The 16,476-nt window shown below is 33.3% G+C and overlaps 1 protein-coding gene across 2 annotated transcripts in view; it reads right to left on the bottom strand.

Moving 5' to 3' along the window:
- Positions 1-16,476, bottom strand: part of LOC145291386 (transforming growth factor-beta-induced protein ig-h3-like) — a 426,450-nt gene that overhangs the window by 77,103 nt on the left and 332,871 nt on the right. For both annotated transcript variants that reach the window (XM_080137179.1, XM_080137180.1), the window contains exons 4-7: positions 14,056-14,120; positions 7,748-7,913; positions 2,744-2,876; positions 332-409 (exon numbers count right to left, since the gene is read on the bottom strand). In XM_080137179.1, the coding sequence (XP_079993305.1) occupies positions 332-409; positions 2,744-2,876; positions 7,748-7,913; positions 14,056-14,120 (442 nt within the window). The remainder of the gene's footprint in view (positions 1-331; positions 410-2,743; positions 2,877-7,747; positions 7,914-14,055; positions 14,121-16,476) is intronic.

A 16,476-nucleotide genomic window follows, 5' to 3' on the forward strand; every position in this document is an offset into this window, starting at 1 on the left:
TCCGGTTTTTAAAAGAATCTGATTTCACTAAATGTTATATTGAAAAAAAATTAATTTTGCAACTAATAATGATGCCACATTTTTTCATTTCGAAATTATTTTATTTTATTGTTTTCAAAATATTTAATGAGTGATTATTAAAACATTTATATTGAAATGAGATTGCACAATTTTTACATAACATTTTGTCGAAATGCAAATAAAGTTATAAATGCATAAGCAAATATAAATAAAGAAATATCTATAAGATGATGGCTTATCTTTGAGAAATGTAATATAATATTGATCAGAAACAGATGCCCTATCTCCATTATAATAACATATGTCCTACCTGATCAATGATATGAATGATCCCGTTTGTCGCTTCGTTGTTCGGACTGAGAATGCGAGCACAATTAACAGTTCCGACCTGAAATAAAAGAGGAGAGATTTAAAGAAAATGACAGAAAACTTTGTGAGCGGATGAAAGTAAGACACTCTGAGAAAAGGCATAATATTCTCACCCCTTCATTCTGGGGAAGGGGGTGTGAGAATATTATTACCCCTAACTAAATTTTGTTCAGTTAATGCAAATATCTAAGCGCGTGTCCGTATGTCTCTCAAGCATATACATTTGCCCCACCCCAAGGGTCTATCAATTCAAAGAAAGGCTAACATTTTTAATCAGGCTAAACAGTCTATTCTATGCTACTTTCTGCCACTGATGTGTTGCGGCAATTCGGAAAAAAACAACTTGTAACGATTTTAGGTCTTGTACAACAATTGTTTTCTATGTGAATTACTTACGGTTCCTTTAGATTTTTACACAGTTTTCACCATGACAACTTATGCTTTTATTACTTGGAAGTATTTTTAGTGATTATTAAAGGACCCCAGGGTGGTATAAGTAGAAGTTATACCTACATAGTATTTAAGCTGACAAGTACAATTTTTGCTCCTGATTAAACAATTTTCAATTGTTATTGTTCTACAGTGTTATTGCAATGAAATAACTTGTTAAATTATAATTTATTAAAATATTACTTAGCTCGGCAAAGACAACTGCTAATATATAACATTGTAAAATAAGCACAAGAAAATAAAATTCAGCAAAAGGAATAAATCATTTTAAATTAAAAAATATAATCGCAGTTATTTTTAAGTATAAAAATGTGAAAACAAATGTAAATTAAAAAGTGTGCTTCATTACATCCCGATTAACGCCGTTTAAGTAGAACTATTTAATAATACACAAAATAAAGCAAAATAAGCTACTTATGAAAGCTTATATGCAGAGGTTCTGGAGAGATCAGACCAATATATATTGGCACAATTTGCACGATATTGAATATCGCCACATGCTTTCAAATTTCTGTAAAAATGTCGATTCAAAGATAAGACTATTTTCTTGGGAAATAATAAATTAAAAAATCCAATGATGTCGCAGTGATTACAGTAAAAATTGTTAAACGGCTTCTGTAGACCCCACCTCCAAATATGTTTCCGGAGAAGATTAATTTCTATAGTTGCTGAATCTCTGTAATGCACCAACTGACAGGCTTAACACAGCCCCATTACGAATATTATTTTGCAAATGAAAAAGTTCGAAAAATAGAACCCTAACCCTAAAACCAAACTACTCGTACTCTATTAAACAATCAAGATAATAGGAAGGAAAAAAATGTTAAATATCATAACTAGGCAATAAGTGACGATATCAGTATCCAGCCATCAAAGCCATATACGAGAAACTAGCAGGTCATATGAGACTGGCAGGTCATATAAAGCTGGGTTGGAAGTCAGATACATCGACGAAATATTTTTTCTTTTGTGTCAAGCTTTCCTTGATGGATCATCGAACCCCATCCCAGAAAAGCAACCGCAAATACGTATGGAAGTTTCCACACAGCTTGTATAAAACACTTTAATGAGAACGAAAACGTGTTCGAAGAAGGATGTCAAGCTGACAACGGGAAACAAGACTAACCCGGCACAGAAATGAATGTATAATCCGATTCTCTCTCACCATATATAACATCGTTAATAAAACGTATTAACGCAAGCACACACACACACACATACACACAAACACAAGCACGCACACACACACACACACACACACACACACACACACACACACACACACACACACACACACGCACGCACATGAAGTGATGTAGACGTAATTACAGTAACCACATATTAACCTACATACCCGCGCCCGTGTTGTGTGACTTATTTGGCTAATTCTGATAGGTAGGATGACCACATCTCGTAATGATTAATGTACTTAGATCCTTACATGACGAAACAAAGGACACTCCCTTGTGTATTAGGATAAAACTTCAAAGCTTGAATGTTTATACATACACACACACGCGCGTGCGTACACACACATGCGCGAAAAAGACACAATCAATTATTTTGACATCTTCGTAGTAAGGTGTTCTGGAAAAATGATGTCTTTCAACTTTGAAAATTAAAAAGAAAAGCAACAATAACATTAACGCGTCCCGTGTTAGTAATATTATTTTTGTTAATAGAGGAAATACATTGGATAACTAAACTTCAACACTTTATCCATATCGAACGAGACTTAAAGATGAGAAAATCCTTGATGAGAGTCCATTCATATTGAACGATATCTGCTGACTGGATAATCGAATGCACGTAACACTAGTAAGTAAACATGGAATTTTCTTTTTGATTTTAATTTCCGGATGCATCCTTAATAGGGATTGAATAGCAGGACTGCTTCACTTACCCCATTCGGGTATTTGTTAACTCTTATCTTGGCGTCTTGAAACACAGATTTGTATTCCTGAGTGCGCACAAAATCACTGAAGTTCAGACGACCAGGTACCACGTGGTACAACGCCGTGGAATCACTCACAACTCTGCAAAAGACAAATAAAATGTGAACATGCAATTAAAATTATACAAAAACAAAAGAAAAATAACATTATGTCTGCGGGTCAAGCTTTCCCTGTATGCCAGAGGTGTTATAAACGGTTTCTATAGTAAAAGTGGACGGGGCTTCTATGATGTAAAAAAAAAGACTTTGATAGGCTGAACAGCATTACTTTTAAGAAGGAGAGTATTTTGAAATAACTAGAAATAATTAAAATTAAATTTCATACAATAAATTTACCTGGTGTTGCTCAGGATGCAACGAAGTCCTTTTTGTGTTTAAAATTTTATTTGTGAATGAAACTAATAATAATAATAATAATAATAATAATAATAATAATAATAATAATTCATCCAAACTCCTTGCCGATTCTTGACTTCAACTGTAATCTTCACCGACCGTTCTCACTGTCTCTCTCTCAACTGTCAAAAAAAAAAAAGAAAAAAAAAGAAGAAGCCCACCCTGCGCTTTCCTCCTCATTCTTTTTCACAGTAGTCATTGTCCTCATATGCAAATTACTGCCATATGTATATTAATAAACTGTCTATAGACGAATGTTTTTCTTTTGTCTTTCTTTTCTTGATTCCGTTACCGGACGGGATAGACAGAGGCGCTGTCACTTGTGTAAGTCACGTTTTTCATTACTTTCGCCGCATTACCCCCCACTCGATGTAATCATCACTAGGGCTATGACAACAACATATTATTTTCATTGTGTTGACTCTCGAGTGTGTATCCGTTGATATCTTATATGCTTTTATATAGAGTGATGTGGTTCTTGGTTGATTAACTGGGTCTAACTGTGTCGGGTATATATTCGAGAGTAAAAAAAAACTGATAAGAATATGCTGTTGTCATAGCCCTAATCATCACAAATAGTGCAGCTGGTTGCAGGCCTCTTTAATCGTGTTCGCCTGTGGAGTTAGGTAACATCAATTTCCTCCACGAGAGAATTACGTCCAAGATTATTTTCGGGTGGCCTATCATCATCCTCATCATTGTCAGGCAGTGTATCATCATCATCATCATCATCATCATCATTAGAGTGGAAGCATCATCTATCGATACCGACCTTGGCTTGTTCAGTTGTTCGCTTTTTTTCTGACGAGCCACTAGCGATATCAAGTGGTATCCGAGCTCCTAGACAAGGGCGCAAATTCTTTATATGATAAGGGATTCAATCAATCATGACCGAGTGTGGACTGTTGATTCCAGTCACCCGACCTATCCTGGACTTGTTCGTACACCTGCTGCGAGAGATTCTATAACCCAAACAACATCTCCGACTTAGTACTAACCCTGGGCATCTTGTGGGTCAAAGCTGATCATAGAGTCTACATCTTGTATGCGGACGTCGTAGGTGTATATGGCGTTGGACGGCGCCGTAAATATTGAAACACCTTTTGGTGTGATATTATATCAGTAAACCGCTCCTGGTATGGAACATTGTTTTCTAGCCACAATGGTTTTCACACTTTTGTGACTTCTCTGAACTATATCATTTCCTTCTGGTTCGTAGGCACACCATAATCGGAGACGCACATCCCAATCTTGTTCGTTTTGTCATGACTGGTGGAGATTCTGAAGCATCTCCTCGTATCCATCGAAGTCTACCGTCATCGCCGTGATCACGCAATTCGAGCACTATTATCCCTTCTGAAGTCTCTCAGGAGACTTATAGGCCAGTCCGAATTTTCCGAATGGTTTTTTACTCAATCCGCAGATGCTAGACGTAAATTGACGTAAGTTGTCAATATACGATGACGTGGATCGTTGCATAGACGTATCATGGGCAATTACTGCATTCATAATTAATCGCATTATTATTGGTGCAACATTCAGGCCAAACCCAAATCGCGTGAGGCAATATCTTTGCCCCCTTTAACATCACCGTCTGAAAGGGCCGCAGTGATTTGTGTATGTACACTTGAAGATTAGCCTTCTGCAGATCCAATATCGCAACATAGCCTAATCATACATTAATTTGCAACACTCCAAATAAACTAGGAATTCCAATAATACAAACCACACCTCAAACTATAAAACAAACATTAAAAACAACAAAACATCTCAAAACAACCAATTTCCAATGTATGCATATATACTGTTCCTTGCAAAAAATTCCATCATATATACGTTCGTGAAACCTAACGCAGATTAGAAAAAAGACTCAATGAAATAATCATTCTCTCAATGTATTATTCCCTCATTCATTGTAGCATAATCATACTTTTTGGCTTAAACAAGTAAAAATAGTTAAATTTATTTCAAATAAACCTCGACGAAGAATTCTTGAATCAGCGCTTTACGCAAATTCAGTCAGAATTAAACAACGTTGATGTTTCTGTAATCTATCGCCATTAATAAGTAAACTTCTATTAAAAGAACATAATTTAATTTTAGACACAGGTTTACTCTCTCACACAATAGAAAACACCACCTATAATAATTATTACATGTAATCAGTCAATAAATTACATAACAAAAATACACTCGTTTCATTTTAGTTACACATCCAGGAATTATAACAAACATATGTGTTCTAAAAAGAATATGAATTGCATCATATCTTTTTAAATATATTAACGGCTATATGGCGTTATAAAAAAACTTACTCTCTTTCACAACGCTATGCCCCACGCCTTTTGGAATTTCCAACCACATTTTTTGTTTTTGAAATAGAACAAAGTCATACATTTCGTTACATCAAAAATATATTTTCAAATATTTGTACCGGTATTTTATTTTCTTAATTTTATTCACCCAGAAGAAGGCTGACAATAAAGACGAAACGTTGATTAACATATAACTTGGTTTATTCCTTTTTATCTCCATCTCGTCGGAATAATATTTCCATTATTCTCATCATATATATATATATATATATATATATATATATATATATATATATATATATATATAAAGATATAAAGATATATATATATAAAGTTATATATATATATATATATATATATATATATATATAGAGAGAGAGAGAGAGAGAGAGGGACTGAATATTGTGAATCAAACTTATATATATATATATATATATATATATAGATATATTTATATATTTTGACAGCAAGTCATTGTTCAAGCACGTCTAATTGAACACGACAAAGTTATTCTTATTCCCGATTTTTCTGGATATCTTTTCCATTCACGAGCAGTCTTTTTATTTTATTCCAGGTGGCATATTGTATGAAATGGCACCCAAGAGTTATTGTTCAGGGATATTCTTTTCAAGCGCTTTCTATCGGTGCATCTGATTATCACCAGGAACATTATCGTTTCCTTTTTCTTTTCCTTTGAGGCTTCATGTATTTACATTTTTAAAAATTTGTTATAAAGGTGGACGCAGGAAAGTTAGGGGCGAATTATTTTTATTTTTAATTGTGATTTCTTATTTTATCGTTTATTTATTTAGTTTATTGTTAGTTATTAAATACTGTTAGTATATTGGTCTCGGTGTTAAATGAGACCCGGTTAAAAAGGGGCTGTAGTTATTTGATAAGTATGGCTTCTAAAATTTTTAGTCCTCGTGTGTAATTGTTAAGGTATCGAATTTTAGTATTTATTGGGGAAATTATTGTTTATTAGGGTTTGTTTTATGTTTGTTAGTTCTTTGTAAAATATTTGTCGAGTTGATGCTATATTGTATAAGCGGCGAATCAAAATAAGGGTAGTTTTATATTTTCCTAGGCATTCGCTATGGTAATTTAAGAGTATTGCATTACTGTTGGTAGGTTTTTTGTATGTTGAAGTTATGTATTTAGTGGGGTTGCTTGAATCTACTAATACGCCAAGAAATGGTATTTTGTTATTTATGTTTGGTTCGCGTGTAAATTTGAGGGCGGAGTATGTTTCTAGGTTTAGTTTGAGTTTTTAATGTCTTATATGGATTCGGCTGCAATGAATATGTCATTGACATATCGGGCATAGATAATGGGTTTATTTTTTTGATCTGAGAAGATTTTGTTTTCAAGGTGGGTCGTATAACATTCTGCGAATGTTGGGCCTAAAGGTGACCCCATTGTGAGCCATCTAATTGGATGTATGTTTTTCCATTAGGGTCAGTGAAAGGACCTTGTGTAGTGTATTTTAATAGTAACTTTTCAAGGATTTGGAGTTTTATAGCTGGAGGCGGTATTGTGCTATGGTTGTATACTTGATTAAGTATTATTTTAATTGTGTCATTTATAGGCACATTAGTAAAGAGGTTTTCGACGTCGAGGAATGATATAAGAGATACACACTAAATACCATGAATCAAACTTAGGTGCCAGATATGTCCCTCTGACAGAAGGTTATCCAATCATCACCAATCGTTTTGCTAGAATTTACAAAGCTAATCTTCTATCCAAACGCTGATGATATTTTCTCTGTTGCCTAATGATGTTGGATTTCTGATTAGAGGTTGCTACAGAAACATGCATACATTCATGGAGCTAATAATGTTTGTATAAATAAACATATTATAAACATGCTCTGTTCATTCATTGAGCACTTTTTAATAACCGCAGGAGTTTCAGTAGATTTACATTAAAGAAATAATATATATATATATAATATAGTATATAAACAATATTATATATAGTACATATATATAGTATTTTAACTATATATATATATATATATATATATATATATATATATATATATATATATATATATATATATATATATAAACTATACTTTATTTGAATAAAGATTTCCAAAAGAGGAATTTTTCTTTTATGTTAAACTGTTTAGATATTTAGTTTATTGTGCAGATTATTTTTGTAACCATTTATACATCAGCTAGGTTGTTATGAATATAAAATGAATGCCCAGCAAAAGATAAATAATTATAAATACCCAGATGCCCGGATGCTATCAGAGATGGCGTCGTTGTTGGGGACAAAGATCGTATAAGCTTGGTTCTTTTTCAGATTTCGTTGGAAACTTTTCTTTCTTGCGAATTGGGAAAATTGTTTCAAATCGAGATTTTCGGCCGTTTTCACCAAGTCCTCCAAAGGTTTGCCTAACGAAAAGAGATTTAGAAATTTAAAAAATCTCAATAAAAAGAATTTTTATATTAGAAAATCTAGATATGATAAAAATGAAAAAAAATGTTCACAAAAAACATGATCATTAGTGACAAAGCCAGGACAAATGCATTCTTAATATACGACCGTTCAACATTTAATGATGACAAAATTAGAAAATTAATGCTATGGAATTGACCAAATTCGAACTTGGCACATCAAGTTCGCCACGGCTACCTCCCAATTCGATGATAATTGTATTTCAAACTTGTGAATGACGGATAAGAGAAATGCTATTTTATAACATGACAGAATAAAAAAAAATACTCAACACTTTTGAATCAAACAATCGACACACCAATTTTCATTCTATGTCGTTCTTAAATATTAAGATTTATCGAGAAAGCATAGCAGACTAACTGACCGACAATTAAAAAAAACCTTCACAAACGTGAAGACACATTTAATACATTTTTTGACGTAAGTAAGACTACTGATTGGTTTTTACTCAATGTTTTAAACATTGATATTTAAAAAGATGTCAGAAGAATGACAAGAAAATGATCAACAGGTACAAATTGTCGATTTAGTTCAATCAAATTTATTTGAATAAAACGTTTACAAAATATCGATAACATTAAAATCAATTCATTATCGATGAAAGGATTTAAATTCTCTCATAACTGATGACATCGACCAAGAAAAATTTCTTGCGAAAATAATTCGACGATACGTTTTTACAATGTTACTCCGAGGTTGCAGTCAACTATTTTGCAGAGTCCAAATGACCGCGCATCTCTAGCACAATGATTCCTCAACAGCAAAATTGCGCATTCGAAAATTTTGTTGGAATAGATTATCCATTTGATGGCGAACAATTGTCACCATTTTAAAATTCTGTGAATTCTTTTGACTCTATTCCAGATTCTATTTGTTATAAATTGATTTGTTTTAGTTAAAATTTTTTTAGAGTATTAAATAATGTTATACCATTTTTGTTATTAAATGAAAAAAAATCTTTATATTTGTTTAAAAAAATATATAACATTATTTCGTGTTCTAAAATTTCTCAAATAAATTTCTCAAATACTAAATGATATTTTCAAAGATGTGAGCAAACTCTTTCTATTCAAAATTTGTACTAACCACGCAGACACATCGGATTCAGACTTTACAAAAAGCGTCAACAATGTCGGAGGTATGCTTTGTTATCTCCAAGACAGGCTTACACCTCCCACTTGATAACGCTAATAGAATGAAGAAAAAAATAAGTCTTCTTTGTAAAATGTGTAAACCACCGAAAATCTAAAAGAATAATAATCAAAAAAATGATTTACTTATTAAAGAACATTACATAACAGTATTTGATGTTCTAAAATTTCTTAAATAACCTTACGAAATCGTATTTACAAAAAATGTGACGAAACTCTATCTAATGATTAAAACTTTTGGTACTATATCCTCCCATTTTTAGTTTTGTTTGAATAAAAAATGTTTGTATGTTAAAAAGGCACGCATCTGTTAAGCCCCTGCATCATTGTATGTTTAGTTTCATAAGAGAAACCTATGAATCTGTCTATAAATTAGAAAAAGTGTTTGAAAATGATTCATCATCCCCTCCTTTCCAAATAAGCCTTTCTGTCCAGTGGATCAGCACTTAATAGAAAACAGCGCACAACGCTAAATAAAAGGCAAGAGAAAGTAAAATGGGAGAAAGCTGTAACAAATGCGGAAAGTCAAAAGCCGCGGCCTATTCTGTGACTCATCGCCCCAAACTATGATGCATCTCATTTGTGATTTGCATAAAAAAGACGACGCGCAAAGACAAAGAGCAAACAAATCAAGAAGCATTTTACCCGACATATTTGTATACACTTTTTGATAGATTTGTTTTTTTTTTATTATATAAATCATATTATATAAAATTAATTATATATTCTTTTTTAATAAGATGGGCGGGGATGAGGTTTCGATCAGTACAATGGATGCTAACGCGGTTACGTGACTGGGTAATCCAATTCTAAATAACATCGGTTACATTCACTTACATTTTAATACAATTGTGAAAGGTATGAACCCTGATGTTCAGCTATGGGTCAATTCCACCACAGGTTAATGAAAGAAAAAAGAATTAGCGTAAAGCTAATTCCAATTTATGAACAATCGTGAAAAAGTGATTAATCCAAATCGGTTTTTCAATCTTAGTCATTTACGGACGCATATTTGACAGTCGTTTATTTCAATCTATATGTTATATTCTACATTTACAACCCCATTGTCACTGTTTTAAAATCATACTTGTAAAATAGCCTTTATGAGGCTTTTGTAACCGAATTTATTTCACGTTTGATGGGTATTTAGAACAATGAAAGGTTATTTGGATCACCCACAACTATAAAAAACCCGTCTGTTCATAAATGCAAGGCTTGTAGGGATGTTTATACAACCTACAGCACAGAAGGTATTTTATTAGCAACACCTGCTGGTGAAATTCACCTGAGAAGCGTAAAACTTAGTTACAATAAACTTATTATCAAAAAATGTGAATGTCTTAATTCAAATCGAACAGGAATTGCACACATGAAATGTTGTCTGATATACTCTGTTTTCGTCACAATTTCGAACAATAATAATATAAAATGTTTATAATAAAAATCTTGTTTTCATTTCACAAAAGTTGGCAACATATAACATAGAAGCAATTGAAATAATATCGCGCAAAACACACATTCTTTTGTCACCGGAAAAAAAATGCATTTATTGTACGTCTTTAACAGGTGTAGCTATCCGACATTGCCCGGGAATTAAAAAAGAAAGATATTTTGAAAGTTATATTTACTTGTTTCATTTTACCCCAATCGGAGTTTTCAGAAATCAAGGGTTCCCACTTCCTAGGGCTGGTATTTGATCTCCGTATGAGACACATAGATATTCGAATATTCTATTAAAGTTCTCCTTTATCTCTCCAAAGTTGGATTACTAAAGAAGTAAAGAAGATTAATGTGCTCTTCCTAATTGTCTAGTTAAATATATTATAGTATAAGTTTCATGTAGTCTCTTGGCCTTATCGTAGCCCAGTACAATATTTTAACTAGTTTGGTGGCCTATCCAGCTTAGTGCTATTACTTGATATAACATCACGTGTACAAGATGCATAATTCCTCGTATTAACTAGTGTATAATGATTTCGAGTGAATTTTATTTGGACTACGAATATTATGTTATTTTTAATATTTGGTCATGATTTTCTTGCAGAGGGGATTATCATGATGCAGGGTTGTTCTAATAACTCCTGAACAGAGAGATTGAATTAGTTAATTTCAAGTTCAGTAATTTACTTATATCCAGTATCGTTTATTAATTAAACTATTAACTGAACCAACTTATTAATATTTGCATCTTCAGTTATATTGAAGACGCGATGTGACGTCACTTAATGTTGTGGTGAAATGTCAAAGAATCAAGAACTTTACTTATTATTTTCATTTCTTTTCCATTTCGAAAAATATATCACTATTTAACTTTTATAAATGAAAGAATGGATTATTATTTTTTATTTACTATTAATATCTCGTGCATTAACTGCTGGTAAAAAGATGGCGTCCTTATTAACTTCGACCTGTCAGCGGAGCCACTAATTCGCCGACTGCAACCTTATGCATCGGAGTACCTCTTCCGAAAACGGGGCCATCTGTTGCTGGGAAGTGGCGATCTATGATGTCTTAGGACGGGATTCTGGTGACTGAGCCATTCTCTACTTAAGTCCTTACTTCGGCGGGAAGTCGAAGAGGCCCAACCCGATGAATCGCTTGATCATGTCACGTTCTAATATCTATACGTTCAATTCCAGTTGCATTAGTTAGTCTGATTCTTAAAAAAATCTTTATCTCTCCTCTTTATTTTCTTACCAAATATATACTAGAAGACGACGGTTGAGGGTCAATCGTGTTGAGAACAAAACGATTATCACTTCCAAGGAGTAATTGTTTCAAAAAGTAGTTTTCTTCTGGAAGTAATGTTCTCTTGAAACGATGTTTCTTAGATTAATGCCCCCACTTTCTTTGTAAGACTTCCTTCTAATATTAATGTTTTCTAATATTAATGTTTTCACTCTCACGGAGGAATTTCCTCCTACGAGTAATGTTGTTGAGAGTGATGTACGAGGGACGTTTAAAAAGTAATGCTTCCTATTATTTCATTCCACCCGAATGGATCAGAGGGGGATTGCTATGATGACCTGGAAGTTTCATCTTTCTGTTGCAGATACTGACGATGTGAGACTCCACGAAAGTAATCCCTGCCATGAACATGTGTCCGAAGCAGAGATGCCTCATTGAATTCATCCATGCAGAAAAAAATGAACCGATCAACATTTACCGGCACTTGTAGAACGTTTAGGAAGCGAATGCAGTTGATGTCAGTACAGATAGGAGATGATTTCATCGATATCAGAGTGGCGACACAGATGTGAGTGACAAAGTGCGCTCAAGACACCCATGACCAGCCACCACTACATTGAGAATGGTGGTGACTATGTAGAAAAATAAATTCTGGAGCAGAAAATGTTACTCGTTTAAGTGGTACCACTTCCGTATTCATAGCTCTTCAACATTTTAGTTTTTTAGTTTAAAAATAGGAAGCCTTACATTTGGAACGCCTCTTCTTTCTAGAAGGATATCAGGTTACCTATGCCTCTAAGTAAAAGCGTTTTTATGGAACGACCTGGATTCGAACTTGGCAAACCCAGGTTGTACGTCCGTATCAACAATCAATTTAATCCTATGCAAGTTTTACTTTATAATGTTAGATTATTCACAGCAAAACAGTTACCACAGTGCTGTTGCATTGCAATTATTTTCTTGTATGATATTAAGTAGATCTAGTTTTGACATCGTTTTGGCATCGTAAGCTGCATATCCCACTCGTTCATTAGCTGCCTTTATCAAAATACATTTTCTTACTCTAGCATATGTTCATTTTCAGCCAATCATGATATCGTTCACACAGTTTGCTCTAAAACATGTGTAGTGAAGTAAGAGTTGCAATCGACATTTCTTAGTGGCAGATAGATATTCAAGTAGTAAACACAGATACGAGATTCAAGAAGTTCTGTGTTCTAAATGCGAGTGATTATGCAATTGTGTCGGGGATGGGTATATTTGCTAATACACTACACTCTATTCATGACATGCGGGCAAAACAAACAAATATCCAAGGCATTGGCCGAATCCAGTTTTTAGTAAAACGGGAAGATAAATGAATGGTAACATTTAATACTATTAAGACAACGAGAAGAAGTCAACTCAACTACCGGTTACCATGGCTAATAACACACTATTTGAAAGTTCATTATTAAATCTATTGGACATAACATTTATAGGCAACATGTTTTAGAACAAATACATTAAAGATATTGCCAAGGCTGCTGCAAAAAGGTGTACTCACTCTACGGTGCTCGCAAACTTCTCACACCTGACAGTATCCTGTATCTCTACAGACAATTCTTCAATGCATGGAGTGTTGTCGTCAGATCTAGGCTGGTGCATCTACTCTACTTTCTCTCTCTTAGACAGGATCCACAGAAGTGCATCTAACCTAATAGGTCTCACACTATCTACGAAGCTCCAGCCCCTGTCCTATCGCCGCCATATGCATCTCTGTGCTTGTTTTACAAATACTTCAATGGAAAGTGCTCCAACGAAAATGCTGCACTGGTGTCCCTTCCACGTAAATACGCTCAACCGACCCGGCAGTCAGAAAAATCTCACCCCTTCACTGTAGTTATTCTTAGATGCCGCAAAGTTTTTTTTAGCTTTTTCTCGTACTGTTCACTTTCGGAATTTCCTCACTGCTCACTGTTTATCAAAGGATACCAACATGAAGAATTTAAATGTAATGTTAATCAACATCTCATGTAACAAATTTATACTTAGGATGTATCTATAGGTATGGTTTCTAATTCACAGTATCCTCTTACGTCAAAAATGAATAAAAATAATATTCGTAAACAACGCTGCACTATTCATTGCTAATAATGCTGTACTATAATGTAAAATATTGGCACCATTAAAGACAATCAAATAAAAAACAAAAGCAATAAAAAAAACACTAAACATTAAACAACACGAAATTACTTACTTCCCGTGCATCCGGGTTCTCCAACAATCTTTTCGTATCCAGGACAACATTGGAGGCGGACAAATCTGAAAGAAATCGAAATAGAGATCGAAATTATGAAATGATTTTCAAGTTCAAAATTAAAATCGAAGCAGCTACACGCATGAGATCTGGGTTGCAATGGATAGACTCTAACTCCTTCAACTTTTGATGTAAGCGACATATGATCGATTGTCTCGTGCACAACTGCTAACTGCGATAAAAGCAGTCAGTTATTCGCACCGACTCACATCGAATCAGGCATTGAAAGTGACTACGGTTGGGCGAAAACTTCGAAGAAACGACAGTTGAACGACGACTTTAATGTAATGACGATTGAAAGAACTGTGCTTACGAATTCTACAATATCTATCTATCTATCTATCTATCTATCTATCTATCTATCTATCATGTTGAGCTTTTTTCTCGCCCTGGGATTAATATTAAAAGCATACATTTTATATTTAGAAATTATTAAAACGAACTTCTTAATATACTCAGTCATGGATATGTGAGTAAGTACATGAAGATTAACTACTTTGCATATTCCTTTGCAAAATGAGTTGGAACATTTTCATTCTAAATTATATGCAATTATGCAGAATGTAGAAACGTTGCATAAATAGAATTCAGTGTAATAGTGAAATGAAACATACCATCTAATAAGAAATCATCAAAAATGAATGACTAATTATTTAACGATCGTTTTTCAAAGGAATATCCGAATTAGTTTACCTTCATACAGTTACTTGCTTATCTATTATTGAGTATACTAACAAGTTGGTTATATTGATTTTTAAATAGAAAAGGTAGGGTTTCAATATCAATGTCAGAGCGACACATAAAAACTATACTTATATATATATATATATATATATATATATATATATATATATATATATATATATATAAAAGACTAGAAAAAATAGTGGTCGTATGCGTGTTTGATGGCCGTCTTGAATCTTAAACATACTAGTGTGTATAGGTTCAAATAGTAGGAGAATGTGGATTTGACATATCTATGCTAAAATGGGTTTAAGATTTAATTGGGGTTAATCAGTTATAAAAATGCTTTTATTTTGAATAGAATTTTGATGTGGTCAGAAAATGTACAACTTACGTTGCCCTCTTGTATATCTCCGCCTCACCACTATCATCCCTACACACATTGATGAAGAGATTAAGAGGTAAAAAAACAAACGAAAAGACGCATGGAAGAAAAGAAGAAAAGAAAAAAGAAAGAAAGAAGGAAAAGGGGAATAATGAAGAGGAAAAACCATAAAGAATTTATTGATGGTGATTCTAAGGCATGTCTTTCCTCTTTTAAAGCCGTCCTCCACCCATACTTACATCTCTAATCATAGCTTTGACGTAAGTAACTACGCGAAGCCTTGAAAGTTGTATCGCAATAATATCGCAATAATAATAATAATAATAATAATAATAATAATAATAAAAATATCAAAATGTATATAATTAATTCATCTCCATGCTTAGATATAATCATCTACTCTAAATGTGATGATAATAATTAAAAAGATGTAAAAGATAACGATAAAAGGAGATAAACATGTTGGTGACTGTGATATTATGGTAATGATAATTGATAATGATAATTTTTAATAATACTTATTTTGCTTAGTAATGGTAACAATAGTGGGAAGAAAGTGTTTAAAGTAAAGTCAATCACCAAGTAACTTATCTTATAAAGTTTCTATAGATTACTTTCAACCATTCTCACTATATTTTGATTGATCCCTTATAAAATAGTTTTATCAAAACTTAAATGGGATCAGAACAATAACATAACACTTGAACCCAGGAGAAACAAAACACTTATGGGACAATATATGGGAACAGCCACAATACAACAACAATAATCCAAAATGTCTGAAAAACATGAAAAAAGAACTTCGAGAAATTGAAAAAAAAGCAGAAATTACTGACGAAACGCCCAAGACGACCCTAAGGAAAATGGAAAACTGGAACGAGTCAGGTCACGATGTTTAAAAAATTCACGATCGTACACGAAAGACTTGACGCCAAATTTGAAAAAATGTGTCCACAAAACAGATGTACCAGAATGGATGATTAAAGAAAAAAACACGTTAGTGCAAAAAAAAAAAAAAAAATGCTGAAAAAGGAACGATGCCAAGCAACTACAGATCAATAACCTGTTTACCAATTATGTTGAAAATCTTAACAACTAAGAGAACAGATATGCAACTCCCTTAACAAGAGTAGACAAATTAACTAGGATAAAAGAGTACCGGGAATGAAAAAAAAGGGTACGCATGGCTTATTATACATAGATAAAAAATCCCGAAGGAGGTAAAAATCAGAAAAAGAACATAGCCATGACGTGGATTGCCTACAAGAAAAACACGACAAAATCCCTCAAGC

This window comes from Euprymna scolopes, chromosome 12 (genome assembly GCF_053919585.1).
Source record: "Euprymna scolopes isolate OS-2025 chromosome 12, ASM5391958v1, whole genome shotgun sequence".
NCBI classification, from domain to species: Eukaryota; Metazoa; Mollusca; class Cephalopoda; order Sepiida; family Sepiolidae; genus Euprymna; species Euprymna scolopes.